General features: G+C 37.8%; 1 protein-coding gene and 1 pseudogene across 3 annotated transcripts in view; one reads left to right on the plus strand and one right to left on the minus strand.

Annotated features, from left to right (window-relative positions):
* The window catches only part of Cep126 (centrosomal protein 126), a 53,338-nt gene extending 35,521 nt beyond the window's left edge, over positions 1–17,817 (minus strand). For both annotated transcript variants that reach the window (XM_021173292.3, XM_085844399.1), the window contains exons 1-4: positions 17,463–17,817; positions 13,801–13,920; positions 4,281–4,426; positions 218–329 (exon numbers count right to left, since the gene is read on the minus strand). In XM_021173292.3, the coding sequence (XP_021028951.1) occupies positions 218–329; positions 4,281–4,426; positions 13,801–13,920; positions 17,463–17,575 (491 nt within the window). In that variant the 5' untranslated portion in view covers positions 17,576–17,817. The remainder of the gene's footprint in view (positions 1–217; positions 330–4,280; positions 4,427–13,800; positions 13,921–17,462) is intronic.
* LOC147001956 (uncharacterized) lies at positions 17,598–25,012 on the plus strand (annotated as a pseudogene). Its single transcript, XR_015048905.1, has 3 exons — positions 17,598–17,922; positions 18,834–18,973; positions 24,932–25,012. The product of XR_015048905.1 is annotated as an uncharacterized LOC147001956 (transcript).
* Positions 25,013–25,350: the final 338 nt, after the last annotated feature.

Raw genomic sequence — 25,350 nt, forward strand, 5'->3', positions numbered from 1 at the left:
ATTATTAGCAGTATTTATACTACTAAAGTATAAGACACCAAATTACAATTCTGATTTAATATTTAATTTGTGAAAGAAAACAAAACAAATTCTAAGACAAAGATAAGATGCAACCAATGAAAAAGATGACAAATTCATCAAGTATAAAGCCGTATGGTTATTATATAAAAGAGCTAACAGCCTAACCACTTTAACATAGTTATAATAAATTACTCACCGCCAATTTGTTGCTGGCCTGTGGGAAAGAGGAATGTTTACTTCTGATTTTAAGTTGGACTCTTGAATTTGTTTTAGGGCCTCTTCTAATGGAGGAACTGGATTTTGAAAAACTAACAGAATAGTAAAAAACAAAGAAAAAACCAATAAAGAATCATTCTATCAACAATGGTTTCTTGCTATATAATTTTATTGGCCAATAAAATATTTCAAAGCTCTTTTACAATATACTTACAATAGGATATTTTAAATTTGACATGTTAAGTTGTAAAAAAGAAACTGTTACTTTGAGATTTTCATCATCAATTCTATAACAATATTTATTTAAAAATATGAAACTTTGAAAAATGTGTAGGCACACACATATATATAAAAACTCAGTATTTGCTTTCATGGTCTCAAAAATTTTATGACAAATGCTAAAATATTCACATGAATAAAATTTTAAAAATCAGCTACTATTTGAGCAGTTACAGAGCTTATTTTAAGGATGTTTTCAGTATGCTCATCCTGCCTGACACAGGTGCTGTTTTAAATTTTACAGTTGAGAAGCTAAGGTAGGAAGAAGGCAAGTGATGCCCTCCGAATCATCTGCTATATAGACACTACCCCACACTGCTTTGTATACCTTTCAACTATCTTGTTTTCTGTATACATCCACTTTCAAAGCCTTCAAGTATGCACTTTGGTACTCAACATATTCTCTTTTCCTTACTTTTAATGTTCCCCTCACTGTCTCTAAAGAATGCTGCCTCTCTGAGGCAGCCTATGGAGACATTATGTTGCACGTATCAAATGCTATACATAGTTCTTCAAGCCTCCAGGTAGAACAGATGATTTTCTAGCTCTAACTCTTCATGGAAACCTAACACTTAAAAAAAAAAAAAAACCTTTTTGGACTGGAGAGATGGCTTAGTGGTTAAGAGCACCAACTGCTCTTCCTAAAGGTCCTGAGTTCAAATCCCAGCAACCACATGGTGGCTCACAACCATCTGTAACAAGATCTGATGCCCCCTTCCGGAGTGTCTACAGTGTACTTACATATAATAATAAATAAATCTTTAAAAAAAAAAACCTTTTTACTTTAAAACATTCATGTCAACTACTTCCTCACTACTCTATTGTCTGTAATTTTTTCCAAAATGATTAAACAGAGCCAGTATACTATTACACAGGAGTTAATTCAAACTTGAACTCTAGACACAAGAGAAGGTAATGGGGTGAATATGATAATATATACATGTCTGAAAATATCAAAATAAATTAGTGACATATAATGAAAATATGCTAGTATACTACTCCATATCTAGCAGTATATTGCTATTTATTAATGTGTATTATGTGTGATGCTCTCTGCCAAGTTTCCAAGGCACTGTTTTCCTTATATCTTTTCTTCTCCTACATTTAATAATCCTATCAATTGTGATATCTGAATAGATTACTTCTTATGTCTATATACAGTTACTGCTCAAATGAGAAATTTAACACCTTTTCCCAACATTAAGTCTCCTCCTAGCCTTTTAACTTCAGTATGTTTCTGCTTCCACCCACATTCCATGTTGTCACTATAGTTACACTTCTTATAAGCATATCTCAATGTGAGAGGCCCCTCTATTTTATATATTTGTTAGGAGTAGAAACATACCCAACACTGAGAAAGTTCCAGTTTTCCTTACAAATAGAGTCAAACAGATAAAAACACATGAACGAGGCCTCTATTAAGGGGGATTCATTGGCATAACTTTATATTTTCCTCTTTTTTTTTTTTGGTCTAGAATATCAATCTTGTAGTTGGTGAACTAGCAGCTACCATTTCCACAAGAGTAAAGATAAAAACCATGTAGAAATTGGTAGCTGAACAAAATTAGAGTCTTTGTTCTGAAACTTTACAACCATGGAACCAGCTCTTGACCCTGACTTTAGGACTCACTCTAGGAGAGGAAACCATGTTTTGGTTTCTTTTGATTATGTCAGTGTTCTTTGCAGTTCCTGTTTATACTAAGATTCCTTACTGACACAGAAATGACTTACTTTCCAGTTAGAAAATGGCATTTTGTCTAGAGATGAGCTTTTTAGTATGGCATATAGAATTCTTCAGGAGTTGGCTCCAACTTACTTTTTTTAGTCTCAAGTTAATATTTTTCTCTTCTTACCACCCATCTGAAACAACTTATGTTTCAGATACACTGAAAGACACATTTCATTTGTATGAACTGTTCCTTCTGTCTGGACTACTCTTTACTGTTTTCTTTGCCTGGTAAGATAGTGATTCAAGAGTCATGTATGTTATTTTTCTAGAAACAATGACTTAGCACCTTGACATAGGTTTAGCATTCTTTCCTATGTTTCACAGTAGTTATACATTCGGTTATTGTACCAATGATACTGTTTAAGTTCTTATCCAAAATAGGTCATGGTTTTTAGTGTTAAGAGTACAATTACATATTTCTGTAGTTCAGTATAGCTGGAATCAGATTATAACACAGTACAGCATATGATAGCCGGGTATACAATGGTACTGTCAGCTCTCTTTGTTTAGTGAGCTTTGATATATTGTTAGTTCTGCCTTGCTACTTAAGGTCTAAAAACGTGGATGTGATATGAAACCATAAATCATATTTACACTTAAAATTCTTTTTAAAATATGGAATATATAAATAATAATTATTTAATATTAATAAGTGAAACATTAAGTTTAATATGCACATAATGAAAGAAAGAAATTGAATTCAAGGCCCATGATTCATATGGCTCATGATGACTAGTCAGAAGGTTTTACAGGCCTAAGACAGAGACCAGCCAGGCTGGCACAAAGGCTGTTAAGTCATTCCAGGGACTGGCTGGCCATAAAAGATAAGAGAGGCATGCAAGGACAATCTCCGGACAAGCCCAGTTGAGTAATGGGCCATCTGGTCTGGTCTCCTTATGATATGGCTTGAGTTTAACCAGATGCTCTGCCCACAAAGATAAGCACCCTCCCTCTAGAGTTGCTGTGGTCCTGACCCGAACTTACCGCTTGCTGATGTTTAAACTGTTCAATTGTGTGTAACTACGCCAATTTCCCCATCCCCCGACTTTTTTCCTATATAGACCCCTAACTTTCGAGCCTCAGGGTAGACTCCTCTGTCTCCTGCGTGAGATACATGTTGGCCTGGAGCTCTGTCATTAAACTGCCTCGTGTGTTTGCATCAAGCCAGTCTCTCGTGATTCCTTGGGTACGTGCACTGTCTCGGGACTTGAGTGGGGGTCTCCCCACTGGGGTCTTTCATGTATATGCATGCTCACGTGTGTAGGTATAGATGTGTGTGGGTGCAAGTGTGTAGGTATAGGTGTGTGTGTGCTAGATTGTGGGTGTAGAGGCTGGAGGTTGATATCTGCTTCACTCACTCTCCACTTTGTTTATTCAGGAAGGGTCTATGAATTGAATCCAGAGCTTACCAAGACTAGCTAGTAGCTTGCTCTAGGGAACCCCCGTCTGTGCTTCCTAAGTGCTGTGAGTATAGGCTGCTCCCACGGCTGCCTGTCTTTGACTTTTAAGTGGTTCTAGGTATGTAGACTCATGCCTCACAAATGCTTTCTTTATCTACTCAGCCATCTCCTTGGTCCAATTATATTTAAATTCTTAATTGGTTGTGGATCTTAGACTATTGAATTGTATTACTTTGTAGACTTTTTGTTTGCCAGTCTTTCAAATAAAAATTTGAAGCAGACTATGAGTAAAATGCCAGAATAACTATGCCACTCAATTCCTGTACCCAATTGCTAAATTTTCTGTTAAGTACTTACAAAATCAATTTTAAAAAGACAAAACATTGTGAACTAGTGTGAAGTTGAAAGAAATTTGTGAATAAATAGAGAACTTACCAATGGAGCCAACACAGTATTTGCCAAATTCAATTTAAATCAAATTCCTGTTTTTCATTTGGTTAAAATGCTTGTTACTCAAACAGCACACCAGGCTGTTCCTACTTTTTAAAAAAATGTAAAATGTCATTGTTTACTTGATCTAAATTTGATTACAACTTCCATTTTTATTCTTAGAATTATTCCAGAAATGAAGGTACCTGCTCTCCTTCTCTGAGAAACAGGAACGTGGGCACGCTGGAATTTTTCAGTAACTTCTTCAAACTTTTGCTTCCTCTGCTGCAGGATCCGTTCTCTAATTTGATATTCTCTTTCTTCTTGTTTTTGGCGTTTCTCTTCGAAAGCTCTAGATTTAACATATAAAGGACATGGAAGTGATAGACAGGCAGCTGAACAAACCAGAATGGATGTCTGAAATCACCACCATTAATGAAATATCAACATTTTCATTTGACTAAACACAGCAAATTTCAGATTTTTTAACAGGTCATTGGCTGAATTTCCATGTCCTTATAAAATGGAGTTTCAGACCATCATTCAGACTTCTTGTAACTAAAAGAAGGCCTTGTAGGGTGGCCTCATTCTGACTTCAGTCAGGCCTGCCAATATCCCCACCTGCTGTGGTAAAAGCCTTTTCTAAGAGCCACACTGTTTTTGGTATTCACTAGTGAGAGAAGCAGCCTTGCAAATTAGGGGGAAGGCAAGGAAATGACTTCTTCCCACTTTACATCAAAGTTTAAAATTGGCTGTCATGTAAGTCTTACCTGTGCTAAAAATACAATTTTTATTAAAAAGTTGGTTTTGGCTTCTTTTATAAATATGGAACCCAGAACTTTTCAGCAGACAAAGTTACAAACATCTGCGCTATAAATATCTAGTTTTAAAAATTATTGTTATTGTGTGTGTATGTAGGGGTGTGGAGGTCAGAGGCCATCTTTGTGGCGCTGGGTTTTACATTCATTCCACTGGGTTTTGGGAGGTCAAACTCAGGTTTTAGAGTTGTGAGACAAGCATCTTTACCTACTGAGCTAGCCTGCCTGCCCCAGGCCCCCACTTTTCTTAACTTTCCCCTTTATTTATAAGGCTCTTTATTATATTTTCTCTATTTTAGTTGTACTACTTTAAACAGTTAAATTTTGTTCTTGAAAAATGTGTTTGCATTATTCACAAAGTATTTGATAAGAAGCAGGACTGCAATGCCAGCCTGGCACAGGTAGGAAAGTTTTCAAAGGCACTACTTTGTTGTGTAGGAACTTGGGGGACAGCTGGTTGAACTCTTTTAAAGTTTTTTCTGTTCCAGATTACCACTGGCCACTATTAAAGGTCTACTTTGTCTATGTAACTGGTCATCTAGAGAACTACAGGATTGGGGGACAGCGCCTTAGGTTTCCAAGGGATGGTTTACAACCATTTACAATGGGATCTGATACCCTCTTCTGTCATGCAGGCATACATGCAAATAAAGCACTCATATATATATAAGTAAATAAGTCTTTAAAAATAGGTAAACATCTTAAAAAATACATTTCTATGCACATCATTATATAATGAACAGCCCCCCAAAAAATCACACACACACACACACACACACACACACACACACACACACATTTTAGGGATAAACACAACCAAAGAGGTAAAAATGTCTTATATATCAAGAACTACAAAATACAGATGAAAAAATTCCAAAGGAAGGCTAATCTACATTCATGGATTAGAAGATCTTATATCACTGAGATGTCAGTACTGCTATTTACAGATTCATAGCTGACAGACTGCTATGAGAGTGATTCTGTGTGACTTCTCAGGCTATATTTGAAATTTTACAGCATTTAACCTGCTGCTTGGGAACACTCACTTTAGGAAATACCAGGATGTAAACATTATTTTTGATGATCTTAAGATCACCATGTTGAGATGCAGCCGAGGCTAGCTAAAGAGACATAGCTAAAGGCAGAGAACTGTCTGATTAGCTTCCAGCAATATTGGCTAATCAAACCCTAGTACAAAGCAAGTGTCTGAAGAAGCATGATGAATTTCAAGTTCAACAGAACTTTAGATCTTCAGAATCAAAGATAAAATCTGAGTGCAACAGCATTATCAAAGGGAGAATCAACAGCTACATAGTCAACACAGATCATCGGAATATACTGTTTATGTTAGCAAGTTTTAGAGGGAGTTATACAGTAGCAAATGAGCCATGGAGTAAGTCCAAGCTGATTGTTTTAAAGCCATTTAGCTGTTATTTGACCAGGGGATAAAGATTATAATGTAAATTCCTTACTACCTTTGTTTCATTTGTTTTTGCTTTTGGAGAGATCTCACTATGCATCTTGGCTGGCCTGGAACTTGTTATGTGACCTGTCTGGATTAGAACTCAGAGTGATCTACTTACTGTACTTGGTCCTATTTACTTCTTTGTACATTTAAAAATGAAAACTCACACTCATTAGTTCTATGTGACATTCTGATTAAAACAAACAACACTAATTAGAAAGTCATATTTCATTTCTCCCTGGAGACATGACATTTAAGCTAGACAGGAGACAGTCATGAAAATTATGGAGAAAGGAAGCACTCTAGCAAAAGTAACAGCAAGCCAATGCTCAGTTAGGAAAAGAGACAAAAACAGACTTCCTGCACGAGAAAGCTGAGAAAACACAACCAACTTAGTAGTGAGGAATGGTAGATTCTTAAGGTAAGAGGTGGTATGCTCCTTGCTGAAATATAAAGTTATTCTAATAGCAAAAATACCATTTCTACTACTTTATATCATTCCACAGTGGTCCTGTTCTCTGTATTAAAATGTGCCCAGAAAAGAATTTCACATCCAAGACTATAGAAAATATAGTCTGAAGTAAATGTGTTAAATTAAAGCACTGACAGAATATCTAAGACCAGTAAGCCAATGCTTCTGCTCTTGATCTCTGTGGTAGGCCAGATGATAAAGTCTTAATAAGTCAGTGTAGCAATGCTTACACTACAGTTCTCTCCTTATTCCATCAGGAGTTGCGGAGTTTCATTTACTTGGTGATGTGTCAGGAACTCAGATAAATGCAGTGGGAATGAAGGAACAGATGGTGAAAGCAAGGAAGAAGACTTTGCTACCTCTGTAGAATTTAGACTCGGAAGAGTGTGTTATCATTACCCACTATCTCTGGGCTGAGCATTTTTCAGGAGACACAGAGTCTGCCTTGGTGTCTTCCATAGTGTCTGTTCAACATGTGCAGTTCTGTCTCATGAAATGTGTACAGCATCTTAGCTCAAAGTGAGCGACCTCATTAAGTACAGCCATATGCCCAGCTGTTTGTTTTGCTTTCCCACGAGTCTACCACTGAGTATCATTTACTCCTGCTGGAAGTATTCCTAGGAACAAATAACGCGCCATGGTAACCGTTTTCTGTAGCAACATAGTAAGCAGTACCAGTAAAAGTGCCTGAGGCCCCAAGAGATAGTATATGGAACTGGAGAGGTTGCCTTGTAATGCTTTTCTTTTTCAGACGGGGATAATTATACAGTTTAAACATGATACTTTAAAACTCTGCCATATTTTGAAGAGTTAGAAATGAAAAACTAGGGATGAAAATGAAATTGGAAAAAGTATTTTTTCTAGGATAAAATATATCAAATGCTGGTATTAACAGCCCATGAGGAAGAAAGTCAAAAAGCTATCCTGAGTTTCCTACGTGTGGAGAGCACATGTTTCACATTACTAGCCCTGTTCTTGGTAAGATTGAAAATTATTTGAATTCCTAAATCTGTACTGAAATTCCTATCTTTTCAATGGGTTTTCGTCCACTTGGCTAAAAATACAAACAAAAAAAGATATTGGTGGAGAAAACATTCAAATATAGAACACTCATATTCTGATTTATCAGAAAGAATAATGCATATAATACAAAGACAATGATTACTGCATTTTTCTAAAAGTTGTGATGTCAGCCAAAAATAAGAGTTTAACTATCAGTTAACTAAAGCTCATAGCTATTAATCCTAAGATTAAGATCCTTAAGTCCTAGTTACATTTATTCTTAGGCTCAATTCTAGCAAATATTTCCTATGCACTAGACCATAATGTATTAAAAAAGGGCAATGGCACTTCCATAGGAGACCTACTAACATTAGAGAGATGCTACTCTGGGCAGATAAGGCTTAGTTAAGCACTGATGTGAAGTCACCCAATGAAACACTTCTGAGAACATGCTTCTATTGTTGAGTGGTGCTCTACCTACCTTCCTACCCACCCACCCACCCACCTACATATCCATCCTCCCATCCATCCATCCATCCATCCATCCATCCATCCATCCATCCATTTATGTATTTATTTTACAAGAAGAGTCTGAAAGGTGAAGAAGAGGAAGTTGATTGGCTAGGACTTTGAGACCTGAAGAACAACATGGTGATATGTTCTAGAATATATAAAGAGCTTAAAAACTTATCAAAGCCCAAGTAACTCAGTAAAAAACTTCAGAAAATGATCTGACTATACACTTCACAAAATGTGGAGATAAATATCCAATAAATACATGAGAAAATGCTCAATATTATTAGCCATCAGGAGAATAGATGTCAAAGCTTCAAAGAAATGTCATCTTGCCCCAGTAGAAGAATAAATTATAACATGAACTGGTAATAGGACCAGGGTCTGTGATGTGAAATGAGGGGAGATGATGGAGGATCAGGGGAAGAGTAGAACTGTGACTGGTGGAGATGATGGAGAACAAAGGGGGATGTGCATGACCATTGCAAGCTGCATATGTGTGTGTGAAGAAACAAAACCCAATGTGACTAAATCAATATGCAAATAGATAATGGTTAAAAGAATTAGAGGAAAAAAAACATGAAAAGAACAGACACATGCAAACAAGTACCCAAAGTATACTCTACACCACTAGCCAGTCACTAGGCAGCTATCAACTTAAACCATGCTATACAGAATAGCTAACACAGAAACAGTGAGAGCAGCAAGTAAGGCTACATACAAAGTCTGGAAGCCACACTGCTGTGGTGGAAAAAGGCTATAAGTATGTAGAGGCCATACAGACGAGTCAGTGATGTACTCCTTGCCATATATTCCAGAGAAATAAAAATTATGTTTATATGAAAATTATACATGAATTTACAGTTTCTATCTACACCACCCCTAACAAAACTATCACACACACACACACAACACACACACACACACACACACACGCAAACTAAAACAACCAACCATCATCACTACCACCACCACCAGTAATAACAACCTCTTAACAATTTGAACCCATCATGTTTCTGGTACGAAATGCTACCCAGCAATACCAGTGAATACCACAGAACTGTTCTGAGAGGGAAAACATAAGTTCCCAAGGTTGCGTATTACAATTTTATTTGTTTAACAGTGTAAAAAATGAACAAAACTAAAGAAAACCGCAAATGAAGACCAATCGATAAGGGGGTAGGATGGGTTGTAGCTATGAAAGGGACACATGAGTGGCCTTTGTGAATTGGCCATGTGAATGTCACTTTTCTGTTTTTGATATCATACTATAATTTTGTAAAATGCTGTCATTGGAGGAAACTGGGTTAAAGACATATGGAAAACCCATAATTGCTAAAAAATTTGCAACTACTTCATAAGAAAGTATTGAGTACAAATTTAAGTATCTTGTATAGTTGTTATTGGCGAAGACAGATTGTATTTGGTATTTTAATTTTCCATTTCAGCATTTTTAATTACTGAAGCTAAAATTGTATTATTTCAGTTAAAAAAAAGAGTTGAATTTCTAAAAAGTTATTATAGTGAACAGTGGAGAAATTAGAAAATCTTCAATAGAAGAATTCACCAATGTGACCTGTCAGAGGCCACTTATTGTACACTGCTTGTGTGAATGAGGAAAAAAAAAAGGAATACATCAATATTGAAAAAGTTGATAATTAAAAGAGGACAGTAAAGCAGAATAGCTCAAGTACAATCAATACAGTAATATAGCAGCATAGGAGATGTCAAGCTATACCTGTGAGTCTAAGGTACAAGATCAAACTCCCTTTATTAATGTGTACAATGTGTATAAAAGCTTAAAGTGTGACATTATTCTAGAAAGATTTACATTAAAATATTAAAGAGTTTTCCTAATCGGTAAGAACTCTGAACACCTTCTTTGTAAGTGTCCCTGACTTCTGCCCCTCTCTGCTCAGCTCCAAGCCCTCATCCATGCTCATATGCCCACTCACTTGCCTAGAGTCTAATAGTTTTTCACCTGTTTTTTGGTCTGTTTTGCTTGCATCTGCTGCTTCTTTGGTATAATGAACTAAGATATAAATTTGATCATTGAGCATCTCTAACTTTGCTTTGTTGTTACAACCTAAAGATAATGTCTTTATAATCTAGCAAGGGCAAATTCTCTTTACTTTCTTTAGATTGCTATACATACTATCGCCTAGTTTATGAAATAAACTATCTCCTGTCATCTGATACTCATCCACATTTTCCCACATAACACTTACATACATCTTCTGTCACATTTTTTAATATTAGACTTTCCTTCTATTCTGCGTACATAAAGCACGGTTCCTCACCAGTCAGAATGACTAGGATCAAAAATTCAGGTGACAGCAGATGCTGGCGAGGATGTGGAGAAAGAGGAACACTCCTTCATTGTTGGTGGGATTGCTAGATTGTATAACCACTCTGGAAATCAGTCTGGCGGTTTCTCAGAAAACTGGACATAGTACTATCGGTAGATCCAGCAATACCTCTCCTGGGCATATACCCAGATGATGTTCCAACTGGTAATAAGGACACATGCTCCACTATGTTCATGGCAGCCTTATTTATAATAGCCAGAAGCTGGAAAGAACCCAGATGCCCCTCAACAGAGGAATGGATACAGAAAATGTAATACATTTACACAATGGAATACTACTCAGCTATTAAAAACAATGAATTTATGAAATTCTTGGGCAAATGGATGTATCTGGAGGATATCATCCTGAGTGAGGTAACCCAGTCACAAAAGAAGTCACTTGATATGCACTCACTCATATGTGGATATTAGCCCAGAAACCTAGAATACCCAAGATACAACTTCCAAAACACAGAAAATCAAGAAGGAAGACCAATGTGTGGATACTTCATTCCTCCCTAGAATAGGGAATAAAATACCCATGGAAGGAGTTGCAGAGACAAGGTTTGGAGCTAAGATAAAAGGATGGACCTTCCAAAGACTGCCCCACCTGGGGGTCCATCCCATAATCAGCCACCAGACGCAGACACTATAGCATATGCCAGCAAGATTTTGCTGAAAGGACCCTGATATAGCTGTCTCCTGTGAGGCTATGTCAGTGCCTGGCAAATTCAGAAGTGGATGCTCATAGTCTTCTATAGGATGGAACACAGGGCCCCCAATGGAGGAGCTAGAAAAAGTACCCAACGAACTGAAGAGGTCTGCAACCGTATAGGTGGAACAACAATATGAACTAATCAGTACCCCCAGAGCTCGTGTCTCTAGATGCATATGTAGCAGAAGATGGCCTAGTCGGACATCATTGGGAAGAGAGGCCCATTGGTCTACCAAACTTTATAAGCCCCAGTACAGGGGAAAGCCAGGGCCAAGAAGTGGGAGTGAGTGGGGAGGGGAGCAGGGCGGGGGGAGGATATAGGGGACACTTTTGGGATAGCATTTGAGAAGTAAATGAAGAAAATATCTCTCTCTATATATAAAAAAGCACGGTTTCTTTCATGTTCCTTGGCTAACATGTGGCTAACTATTCTTCCAAGAGCCCTTTCTTGTCCTATAGTCCATGAGATGTGCTTCTGTCTACTTCATAGAAGATTCAACCGAGTATTCAGTTATCTTTAATTATTATATTATTAATGACTTGATAGTAAGAATCATGCTTTTCCTTTTTCTTTCTTTCTCTCTTTCTTTTTAAAAAATTACTTGGCTATTTTATTTATTTACATTTCAAATGTTGTCCCCCTTCCTGGTCTCTCCTCTTCAAACTCCCTATCCCATCTCCCCTCCCCTTTGTCTCTAAGAGGGTGCTCTCCCACCCACCCACCATTCCCGTATCACCCTTCTAGCATTCCCCTATATGTCTTTTATTATTAATCCTCTAGAACAAGAGTTTTTAGAGATTCCCTAATCTATGACATGTTAAACAGTTAAAGATAACTTCCCAGCTTGATGCCCCAGTGTAGGGGAATGCCAGGACAGGGAAGAGTGAGTGGGTGGGTTAGGGGGGTTTTCAGAGGGGAAATGAGGAAAGGGGATAAAATTTGCAATGTAAATAAAGAAAACATCTAATAAAAAAAAAGAAAATTTATGTGGAAATGTATAGCCATTTGGAAATTTTAAGAAATTGGTAGCAATGATATTAAATAAGAATTTTTTTTTTAAAAGATAACTTCCCAAGATAACTGAAAAAAATGGTGGGTACTTAGCCTCTGTCCAAAGGAAAAAATGCTAAATACTAAAATCCTTTGATATCACCTTGAGCAAAACTAGATAAAATCTATAATCATCTTTACTAACTTTTGTCATGTGCCTTATAATGTCTTCAGGAGTCAGAAAGTAACAGAAAAACAGAAATATATGAACAAAACTAAAATAAACTTCATTAAATAATTTTAACATTGTTAGAGAAAGAAAGGATTAAGCTCAAGAGAAATACAACATAAGAAAAAAAAATTACAGGTAAACAATTTTGTATTCCCCAAGTGGGACTTGCAGCATATGCCCAATGATGAAGTTAATAAGCTCCAGGGATCTTCTACTATCATAGATTACAAGAATATGGATAAGGCTATAATAAAAAAATTAAATAATGGGTAACCACTCTGACTAACAAAGTTGAATAACAAAACGTTATTAGATCTAGATATGGCACAGTGGTCAAGACTAGGAGGCTAGGAGCTGAGGCTAGGAGCCAGTGTGGCTCACAACAGTGTGGTAACTGCAGTTTCAGGGACTCTGACAGCTCCTGGTCTTTGTGAGTGCATGCATGCATGTAGTTCTCTTACATACTTCCAGGCAAGCACTCATACACATGAAATACAAACGACAACAAAACCACTATCTTTAAAATTTTAATAACTAAAGTCCTAAAAATGATTAAGAAGTAGTTGGATAGTTTTCATTTTACATCATTTTAGTTTATAGTTTCCACAGACAGCTTTTTTTGGTAATGATTTATAAAATTTGATTTATATCAGTACTCATCTCTCCCCTCTTTTTAGAATTGAATGGAGGAGGGTAGCAGATAAAAATTACATAAGTTGAATAGTAAATTAAAGTCAAGTTATAGTCTATTTGTAGTTAAATTTCTTGTTCTGTATCAAGAAAAAACTGTGAGCCGGGCGTGGTGGCGCACGCCTTTAATCCCAGCACTCGGGAGGCAGAGGCAGGCGGATTTCTGAGTTCGAGGCCAGCCTGGTCTACAAAGTGAGTGCCAGGACAGCCAGGGCTACACAGAGAAACCCTGTCTCAAAAAACCAAAAAAAAAAAAAAAAAAAAAAAAAATAGAAAAAGAAAAAACTGTGATGATCACAATCCATAAACTAGAATATAGACTTGGTCCTTCAGGCAGAAAAATAAAATTTACAAAATTATGAGACTATCATTTGTTTTATAAATAAACCATGGTCATGACTCAAGTACCTCAAATCAGAGAAACTATTATGTTAGAATGAATTTGCATTTTTATACTTCTGAACAAAATACAACTACTTACTTTCTTCTCCGGTTTGACTCCATGAAATATTTACGTGCTCGATTCCGACATAGTTTTTGTTGCTGTAGTAGTATCTGGCGTTCTTCTTCTAAATTTTTCTCAAGATGGATTTTCATATCTCTAGTGATGCCATTTAGTTAAGAACAACAGTTTACATATTTAGTGCATGTCAAGACTGTCTGATATAACTAGAGCCTCATCGTAATAACATCAAAGGCTCTGTGGGACAGCTAATCCGTGTACATATTAGTGTTAGTATATGTCCAGAAAATGTGAGATTAATCTCTTTATATACAGACACACACACACAACTTGGCATATGAATTTTAAGGTATCTTTCACTTTCCATGAGGGGAAAGTAAATTAATTTTAGAAATCACAAACTTAGATAATGAAGATCCATATTTTTGTTCATTATCCAGATATTTGGATAGTTACTAGTAAAGTATCTTCCTTAGGTTTATATGTAAGGAAATGAAAGATTTTAGTAACATGGAGTAGATGAATTAAATGCTTCAATAAATCCTTTAGTCTACAGTGTGAAATTTATATGCAAATATCCACAATAAATTATAATGTGATTAGCTCCAAAGATCCCTGTTGATGGCTTATGGGAAGACACAAGGACAGACATGCGCCATTATGTGCTTATAAAGCTTTCCTGGAGGAAACTGAGTATTTTGGTGATCCTAGTAATTTGAAGTTTACATATAACTAGCCATTCCTTAAATTGCACTGACAAGATTGGCTTTCCCAATTTATGTGGGTTTTGATTGTTATCAAATTTATCACAATATTTTTGTATTTTTCATGACATTGAAATTTAATAAATGATCAATTTAATGGTTCTTAACCTTCATAGTGCTGCAACTCTTTAATATAGTTCCTTATGTGGTGGTGACCCCAATGATAAAATTATTTTTGTTCTACTCCGTAACTGTAATTTTGTTACTGTTATGAATTGTAATGTAAATATCTGATTTGCAGGATATCTGATTTGCAACCTCTGTGAAAGGGTCATCTGACCTCCAAAGGGAGCATGACTCTCAGGCTGAAAACCACTGACTTAACTGTCTAGCACCCCACATAAGACCTAGAAATGAGTGAGATTACAGCAAAGTTACAGATTGTAGAGCATGAATACTTGCCTATTTTATAGGAAACAGCTGGTTAAAGTTTCCCCAAAGGCTGAGGGCCAAAGCTGGTTTGTAAATGTAGACTTACAATAAATACATACAATAATGTCAGGGTATATATGATTTGTTAATTCAAAATGTGTTAATTTCAATAGTATTTTTCATCAATATTATAAAGAAACTCTATTATCTATTTCAGAATAATCAAATGTATATGAACTCCTGTCTGAGACTTTACCGAGGGAGTTTGTTTGTAACAGTTTTGTCGTTTGTAAACTTTCTTCCCTCATAGGCTAGAGTTCATTTTGCCTTCATTTCAACTAAAATCTGGTACCACATCAATACAAACTCAAAGACACACATGTAACATTTTTAAAGGTGCCTTCTGAAGGTTTTGTAAACATGATATAAAAGGGAAGGAAATATGGTTTTTAACTTTATTAGGACCAGACTTCAAGAAGATGATTAGCTTTTAAAAGTCACAAGTCATCAGTAGAGGTAAATACAACTTTCTCCTTTCAAGAGAACATTGTAGGAAGGGCAAGCTTAACTTACTTTGTGTCAGTTGACAAGGGCAGGGGAGACTGCATCAGATGGGAACTATTTTCTTCAATATGTTTAAAATCTTATCCCAAGAACATACAGAAAAATTACAAGTGTAATGATGTCCTGACACCAATATATTTCCAAATTTATCCAGATAATCCTACTACATATAAAATCTAGTTCCTACATTAGCATATATACTATATGGCATATATAGTAGAACAGTATGATCTTGCTTACTACACTATAAAGAATGTTTGTTTTTCTATCATCTAAAAAAATGGTATAGAAGTTTTTAGATAGATGCTTAATTTTTTTGGTATGCATTATCAAAACAATTCACCCTAACATCTACTCCAAAGAATGTAGTTTTTATATAGTTACTATTACAAAATAAAGAATATTATGGGCATCCACTTCCTCATTTATTCTTTCTCCAATTAGGTTATCAACCCAAGTAGCTATCATACAATGCATTTTCCTTGTCAGATCTAGTCAAACCTCTTCCTTCTGCCTCCACTTAAAACTTTTTCACAGTCTCTTAGAACTTTGACTATAGCCGTACTTTTAAATTTTGTCCCTTTACTCCTACTTGCTCTGCTTAATGTTCTTATCACATAAATTAAAAAAAGGTTTGTCATTAACGAAAATAACAGGAGAGAGGGATGCTTTGTCACGAGCCATTTCCTTACATCCTGATTTAGAGACAAATTAGGATAATGTAGTAAAAGTTCAGTGTATAAAAAGATACAATGCCAGACAAGTGGAGGTGGTGCAAGCCTTTAATCCCAGCACTCCGGAGGTAGAGTTCAAGGCCAGCCTGGTCTACAGATCGAGTTCTGAGACAGCCAGGGCCACCCACCTCCCCCCCCCCCGCCCTCCCCCCGCCATCACCACCACCCCCCAAAAAACAATGTCAAAGGTGAAGAGTTGAATTCATAAGGCAGTAGCATTCACTTCAGAGCACACTCTAAGAAGACAGTTTGTGGAAGTAGCAAGAGGAAAGACAAGAAGACAAAAGCTAGCAGCTGCTACTGCCTATGCTACTGTTCAGAACTCAGAATGACCCAGGGATGGAAGACAAGTTCCCAAGGAGAGAGTATTTGGGCATTAATGGAGCCCTAACGTACCTGCATTCTTAGAGCCCATAGGAGGGTCAGCCGAAGAGGAGACCCTTGGTGAAAACTCATGATTTGCTGTTAAAACTGTTAAGAGCATGTCCTAGCAGAAGGTGGGACCTTGGGCTAAGGAAGTGGAGGGAGGCTGGTAGTGGTGGAAGGGACTCCATTTCCTGAGAAAAACATGACCAAACATCATCACCACCAGCCAGTCTTCTGAGACTATGAAGGGTAAATTCTAATTATCATAATGCTCTCTGGAAGAATAAACCTGCTTTATGTACTTAAAAAACAAAGCGTATTGGTATTTCCACAATGTTTATGTTACCAACAGTAACATCAAATTGAAGTTCAACGATTTCTCAGGGAAAATCAGAAATAATCCAGATTGTCAAGATTCGGGCCCCCTGCTTTTCCTTTCGTCTGTTTGACAACACAGTGGCCAGAGATGGGAGACAAAATGATCAGAACGAACTAGGGTTCTCCAGCTCTGGGAGGGGTGTGCGGCTAACAACTAAAACGGAACAGCCCAACATTTTAGTTTCGGGCAATTTCTCTTTCTAAGGAGCACGACTAAGACGTCTCTGTAAGTAAAGGGTATAACGCTGTAATTCAAAAAGGCGAATCTTCGCCCGTCCAATCAGGACCGATGCATTTAAAAATCCACAAAAATCTGACAGCCAAGTCGAAGTGCGGGTGTGGGAAGGAGGGGGAAGAGGTCACAAAGTAGGAGACAAAAGTGTAACTTCAGGTTGGGATGGGGTGGGGTGAGAGCTGCTAAAGCAAATATCCGCACTGAAAATGACTTGCCAGTTTCCATGCCTTGCCTGCGTGCTCCAGGGGGAGGGCGTGGAAAGGATACAGGTAAGCGCCCGGTCTCGGCCGCCCGCCGCCGTCACGGGCGCCCGGCGCGTCGGGGGGTCCGGCGCCCACGCCTGCGCCTGCGCTCTGGGCTCCGGGCCTGCCCGCCAGCATCCTTCACCTCAGCGCCGTCCGCATGGCCGCTCGGCCTCCCTCGTCCTCTCCTCGGCGTTCCGGGCAGCGCGTCTCCCAGGCCTCGCGTCACGGGCGTCGCAGGCTCGGCTGCGGCAGTCCTGGCTTCGCAGCGGCCTCGGCGACAGTGGCGACAGCAGCGGCGAGGGCGGCGACCTCGCAGGGCGACGGCGGAGGTGGTGGCCGCGACCCCGCCGCAGCCATCTTGACAACCAACCGACGCCGCGTCCTTCGCGACGGAAACTAGGCGGAACGCGGGGCGGGGCTGCGAGGGGGAAGCGACCAATGAGGGGCCGGCTCGCTCAAAGGGGCTGCCGAGGCGAGCTGAGGTAAACTGCGGCGAGCCGAGGTTAAACCTAATTGCCTCCTTAGTTGGAGGCAAGCTAAGGAAAGCAAGCTAAGTACACTGAAGCACACTGAGGTGAGATAAAAAAATAAGCCAAGGTAAACTGAGGTAAACAAAAGTTGAAATAAACGGAGGCAAGCGGAATTAAACGGGTACGCTGAGATGAGATGAGGTAAACTGAGGCAAGCTGCGCTTAAACTTAATTAAGCAGAGGCAAGCTGAGGTAAACTGAGGTACACCGCGGTGTGGTGAGGTAACTTGAGGCGAGCTGAGGTTTAAATGAATTACTCGATCAAGCTTAAGCAAACTGAGATTACACCTAATTAAGCAGAGACAAATTGACACAAGTGGAGGTACACTGAGGTAAGATGATGCAAGCTGAGGTTAAAGCGAGTTACCATTTACCAAGGTAAAATGAGGTAAGCTGAGTTATACTGACTTAACTAAAGTAAACTGAGGTGAATTGAGGTTAAACTGAGATGTACTGAAGTAAACTGAGGCAAGTTAGGGCAAGTTGAGTTGGGCAGATGACTCGCAGTTGTGAGAGAGCATAGCTGAACTGTACTTTAGAGCTTGATTCGGCTCTTCCCTTTTCTGAGTGTTTTCTTGAGAGTATTAACAGATGAAAGACAGTGAATGGAAAATTCCTAGATACGGGCAAATATTACAGACAGTCTGGAAATGATTATTTGGGGCATAATTTGTTAAGTATGGAATCCTGCGGTGAACTTTTAGATGGTGAGATCTTTCCCATTATCATTCTTTTCAAAATTACTGTCCCTTAAATAGGAGGTTAAAAGGAAGAGGAGGAAGAGGAGAAAAAGAAAGATAAAATGCTTTGCAAAGTGGAAATTTTCTTTCCTCACTTGCTCTCATCCATTTCTTGATACTTAGGCCATTTTCTCTCTGCTGCCCCACTTCACTTCAAAAGATCGTTATGGTCCTTGATTGGCTGCCAGAATCTGAAAATGGACCATCACAGCAAAAATGGCCTGAAAAGAAGTCCAGATTTAGCTTAATAATCTCCTGGGAAGGTATGCCAAAAGAGATCTGTGTATTGAAATGGCTTCTGTATAGAAAATTAAACAGTTTTGAGCCACTAGGTTAATAGCTATATAAATGAAAATCTGGACCAAAACTGGGCCTTTTTGTTGGAGCCCAGTGTAAAGACATAAAATTTGACTGGATCTTAGATTTACATTTTATTTTTGTGTATAAAAATTTCCAAATTGCTAGCAGAATGTACAGACCAAATAAAGATCACTCACCTACCATTCAACTTTGTGAACTTAAAGCAATTCAAATAATAAACTTTCCAATTGAAACTGTTTAAAACTGGCTATTTTAATAATGGAGATATAATAATTCAAATTGGAATGTGTTCAGGGGACTGAACTTTTTATTGTGCTACAAGTCCAGTTTTGATTTTAAATGTAAAGTGCTTATCTTATTCAATATCATGCCACAAGGACAAAACAAAGCATAATCCTAATGAAGAAAGGAAAATTATACTTGGACAACTAGCTATGTTGGCATCGTTTTGAATGCCCTAGCCATAAGCATTGGCCTTGATTCTATTCCCAATGCTATCATTAGAACTCGGTCTCACCAGGAGTAGTTTGAACCTTAGCAAAGTAGGGCACTGCAAAAGGCAAAGAAAACTGAAAAGGTTGTGGTTGTTATGTGCATTTTAGCTTTCCTCAAAGTTTTGCTTAGATTGTATTATTTAGTAAATGGAAAACACAAGCCACATAACTGTATTTTTGCATGATATATTAATTACTATTAAAAGCCATGGTTTCATATCAAGATGGTGTTGTCCTTGTAGTCCCAGCACTTGGGAGATAGGGACAGGAGGACCAGTAATTCAAGATCCTCTTCATCTATATAGTGTATTTGACAGTGGTCTAATACCTGGAAACCTATCTAAAAAAACCCACAAAGAAAAAAAGAAGCATGATTTATTAATCATTTACAAATGCTTGTTCATAGAATTATTTTTCATTTAAGTTTTGCTTTACAAAGCTAACTAAAAATAAAAGAAAAAATTAACTTAAGGTTACTATCTATTATTAAGTTACAGGTTTGTTAACTTCTAATTCTTTATCTTCAAAATATTAAGCAGGTTTCTATATCCTATTTAACAGATTTAATCCTAGATTCTAAAAAGCATGGAGTTGGTAAGCAATATTTTAAAGATGAAATACTTGGATAATTGATAATTTTAGGATTTTTATATTTTTATATTATATTTAGGATGTTTATATTTATTTTTCCAGGAAAGGTGATTATGATTTAAGTAATAAAGAATAAAATGGGCCAAGAGAGGGTTTAGATAGGAAAATGCTTGTAAACCGAGGAGTTGTATTCAGATCCTCAGCACCCACAGAAAAAGCCAGGTGTGATGTGCTATAAGTCCTGGCACTGGGGAAGTGCTGGTGTTGGGAGAGTGGAGACAGGTAGGTGCTTCAGGCTTGCTCACCAGCCAATCTAGCTGCATTTGCAAGCTCTGGGTTCAATTAGAAACCCTTGTTTCAAAAACTAAGGTGGAGAGTGCTGGGAGATACCTGACACTAACCTCTGACTTCTATAGACATTTCTGTGCACCTGCGCTTGTGTATAAACACATGCCAAACTCATACATGAAGAACAAAACTAAAACACCAGTGTTTTGTCATAAAAGACATGCATTAAATATAACACTTAATTCTTTTATATTTCCTAGCACTACAAGTTACTTATTAAGGATGTGTATGCACCTATGTGTCTATCTATGTATCTATCTCTCACATCTCATCTTCTATATACCAAGTACTTTATAGTTACTGGGGACTTAGCGGTGAATACAATTTCAAAACAGGCCTTGAGAAATGCCTCAGTATGTGGAGACCACATACTGCTCTTGAAGAGGATCAGAAACACCTGGTGGTTTATACACCCTGTAACTCCAGTTCTTATACTGTGTGGGCACCTGCACAAAATCCACATAATTAAAAAAGTAAAAAACAAACAAACAAAAAACAAAATAAAATTTGAAAATGCTATGGATCTGAAGTTTTTATTGAATTTTCACCCAAAACTACTTTAGAAAAAAAATGTAGTTGTGGAGATAGAGATAGATAGATAGATAGGTAGGTAGGTAGGTAGATATCAGTGTAAGTCAGGCTGCTCAAGAATGGCCTCTGAAAGACGGGAAATTAGGTTTGAAATAAGGAAGGAGATACTCTGATATCTGGATGATGAACATAAAGAAATATATAACCTGAATTTGGTGGGTCTTACAAGGGCCTAAAGTAGAGCCAACTTTTATGGCAGGAAGGCCATTTGGGAGTTTTGAGTTAATATTGCTACCTTTTTTTTTTTTTTAAAAAAGAAAGGATCCCTGTGGTTGCTATAGTTCAGAAGACAGGACTAGAAACAAACAGGAATAGCCTGAACACGGGTTGCCTTGTGGAAGTGGACAAGGGACTTGGGTTATGATTGCAGTCATAGATGACAAGAAAGGTTTGAAAATTTGAAGCTTCAGCCAATAAGTTGTGTTGATAGATAGATGGTTATAGCAAGTGTGAGAAAAAAGTCACGTATGACCTTCAGGGCGTGAATGATGGCTTAGCAGGTAGTCATTTGCTGCCACTTCCCATGACCTGAATGGAATCCACATGGTGGCAGCACAGAACCAAGTCCTCAGAGTTGTCTTTTGGCCTCCACAGAAATGCATGGCCTCCACCATGCATGCTGCATGGTGTACACACACACAGAGACACACACACAGAGATAATAAAATTAAAATATGACCTTCAGATTTGGAATCATAAGCATGTGACTTACTATAATGGGGAAGAACTGTAGGGGTAGGGTAGGGCCTTATCAGCCCCATCTATGCTGGAATGTTGAGCCAATCAATCCTGTGTGAGCTGTCCTAGTGCTTTGAAGCGAAACTAGGGTTAAAGAAATTAATAGGAAGCTTCAACTTCATTAACACTACCTCATAACTGTTAATAATGTTCTACTTACAAAAGGATCCAAACAGTGGAATACTGTTCTAATTAATAGGAAAACTTTAGAAAAATTAAACTTAATAGGGTTTATTGAGCAAAGAGTAACTTTTGAATTAGGCAGCCCTCAGAATCAGGAGCAGTTCAGAGAGCTTCAGGCAGCAATGTAGCCACAGGCTTTTATACACATCACACATAAACAAAATAGAGATGTCTGACTGGCACATCTAGGCATTTAAAAAAAAAGTTAAAAATGAAAGATTTATTTTTGCTTGCATGTATGTGCACCATGTGTTTAGTAGTACCTTTGGAGGCCAGAAAAGAGCATTGGATCACAGTATCATGGATGGTTGTGAGTCAACAGTTGAGGTTCTGTGAACCAAACCTGAGTCCTCTATAAGAGCAACAAGTGCTTTTAACTGCTGAGTTAAAACTCCAGTACTAGCTAGGCATTTGCTATATTGCTCATGGTTTAATTTGTTAGATATCTGCTATTGGCTGAAGCTGAGTTGAGCTCAAACTAACAGAGGATAAGTTGTGGTATTGTAAATAGAGGAGTTCTCAACGTATGAATCAGCCTTACCAGTGACTCCTGCTTATTCTATCAGCTGTTGCCAAGTAGTAAGTCATGCCAACTTGCCTACGATGGGCAAGGATTTGTGCTTTCACTTTGATCTTGCCTGAAAATATTTTTTCCCTGTTTTCTGCAGAAGAATTTTTTCCCCACAAAGGAGAATTTCCTGAGGTTATCTCTGGGAAAACTTGGGAAGAACAAAATATTTAAGTTCCATTTGATTTAGAGTACTAAAGATCATCTCTTCTTCATTCACTTTCATAGTAATTTAACTAGAGGCTTAAAATTAAAGGTATATACTGATCTACCAATGCTGAGTCTAGTCATACTGTCAATAGTGTTGGAACAGTGTGTAGAGAGGGTAAGAATAAAAAAGTGGCACTGCCACATATTTGATTGCTTGTTGCTTCTAGCATAGAGTGGTAAGTGCAGAGATATATTTTCCTAACTTAATCCACTCAATGATTCCAGTTCTATAAAAGACAAAATTGAGCTATTACAATATTGGGGAAATTCCTAACGGCTCAAGAGTAAGGGAACCGTGAAATCAAGATAACAAACCAGGCAGTCCACACTTCTAACCATCTTCGTTGCTTTGGTAGGAAACCCCGGAGAAAGCAATTTCAGTAATTAACAGATAAGAGTGTTTGGGTTTACACAGTTGGTAGTGAGGAAGTAAAACCAGAAAAGAGGTCATTAGTTTAAGATATTTCTTTATTAAGTAAATATTTGTGTACCTATTGTACCACCACGTCAAAGAGAGCTGCTTTGATTCTAAAAGGAGGGGGAGAAGCTAACATCTCAGATGAGAAGCCCAGGCCCAATGGAAGTTTACTTTGCCTTTTATTTGTAAAATTAGTGAAGTCTTAAGCATGTTTCAAGAATGAAAAGAAGAAGCCACTGTAAAGGGAAAAGTTAAGATGTATACATGATTTTTTTAATTTAAAAAATATTTTAAATTCACCCTTTTAAAAAAAAGATTTATTTTATTCATAAGTGCTTTGCCTATACATATATGTGTGTACCACATGCATGCCTGGTTCTTGAGGAAGTAGTGAGCCTATAATTGGGTGCTGGGAATTGAACCCAGGTCCTTCACAAAGTATAATTGCTCTTAGTTACTGAGCCAACTGTCCAAGATCTCTTAAATTCATTTTCTGACAATTCCACATCATTGTCATTGATCAGATCAACTCCTCCAACATGTGGGAACCTTCACATTTTTTTTTTAAATAACCCTTAGTTCAATTATTGCTGTCTGTATGATAAACTACCAGCAGCCAAATCTCTGAAGAAAAATCACTTCCCTTCCCTAGGAATCATTAATAGCCAGTAGCTGGTTTTTTTAGCTATTGGTGAAGTCTAATAGGTTCTTTCCCTATCCCTGCTGGTATTTTGACTGGCTTGATCCTGTGTGTATAACCACAGCTGTTGTGAATTCATGACTATAATGCCATGCTTTGTCTGTAAGACAGCATTTGACAGGATTCTTCCCTATCCTCTGACTCTTACCATACTTTCTGCTTCCTTTTCTGTGATATTCTTTCAGCCTTGAGAGGATTGACATAAATGTACCATTTGGCCAGTTGTGGGTCTCTCCATTGACTGCTACTGCAAAAAGAAGCTTCTCTGACCAAGTTGAGATACCAGCACTAATATATGGCTATACAAATAAATATTTTTGAACGCAGTTTGGCATGTCCACTTAGCAAAACTAAAGGACAAGATCCCCTACCCCAGAGACTCCTCCAGATATGAAGTTTTGACCAGGTTTGCAGTACCAAGTATGAATTTTCTGTGGAGCTAGCCTCAAATCCAAAGCAGTTGGGTACCTTTGTAATGCCATGTCACTATTGTACCTGTGGATACATCTTGCCTGGCCGGTCAAGGTTGTAGCATGCAGAATACGCACACTGGGTAGGTCCACTGAAGACTTTTCTGCCCTAGAGGAGCACATAGCACCTTCTAGTACTATGAAATCTAGCCAGCAAGAGAGACATTTCCAGGTCAGTACCAACTTGATTTTTCTATGCCTTGAAATCAAATGTTTTCAGCAATATGGTTTGATCATCCAGTTTTGGTAGGAAGCTAAGAACAGTAGCAATAATCTATGTTGTTTTGTTAACTGGGAGTACCATGATCAATAACTCATAGGAAGTTATCCCATGCCTGGCATTGAGATTTTCATTTATTAACCTATGTCTTCTGGGTGAAACTTTACCCACCCACTGATGATAGCTTTGTTCAAACTCCCATTTTTAAATGTTTTTTTTTTTTTTTTAAATTGGCCTACAGTCTAGTGGGTTTTCAAAGACTTTTTTAATATTTCCATAATTTTGGTTAATGCACTAATACCACCTTCCCCTAATTCTGCCACCCCCACCCCAACTTAAGCCTTTAACTACCCTTCTCTAATTTCCCAGAAGGCTCAAGGACACTACAAGAAAACCTATAGAATCAACTAACCTGGATCCACAGGAGCTCACAGAAACTGAACCACCAACCAAAGAACATGCATGGGACAGACATAGCATATATATATATATATATATATATATATATATATATATATATATATATATATATATAAAATCAGATATGCATCTTGGTCTTCATGTGGGACACTTAACTGGAGCAGGGGATGTCTCTGATTCTGATACCTGCCTTTGGGCCCCTTTACTCCTATTAGGCTGCCTTGTCTAGCCTCAATAGGAGAAGATGTGCCTAGTTTATTATAACTTGATATGCCAAGGCTGGTTGATCTTCATGGGAAGTCTCTTCTCTGAGGAGGAAGGAAGGGTGGTATGGGAGAGGGGAAATGAGAAGGAGGGACTGGAAGGAG

The sequence above is a fragment of the Mus caroli genome, unplaced genomic scaffold (assembly GCF_978045245.1).
Source record: "Mus caroli unplaced genomic scaffold, Mus_caroli_1 scaffold_11, whole genome shotgun sequence".
In the NCBI taxonomy this organism is placed as follows: Eukaryota; Metazoa; Chordata; class Mammalia; order Rodentia; family Muridae; genus Mus; species Mus caroli.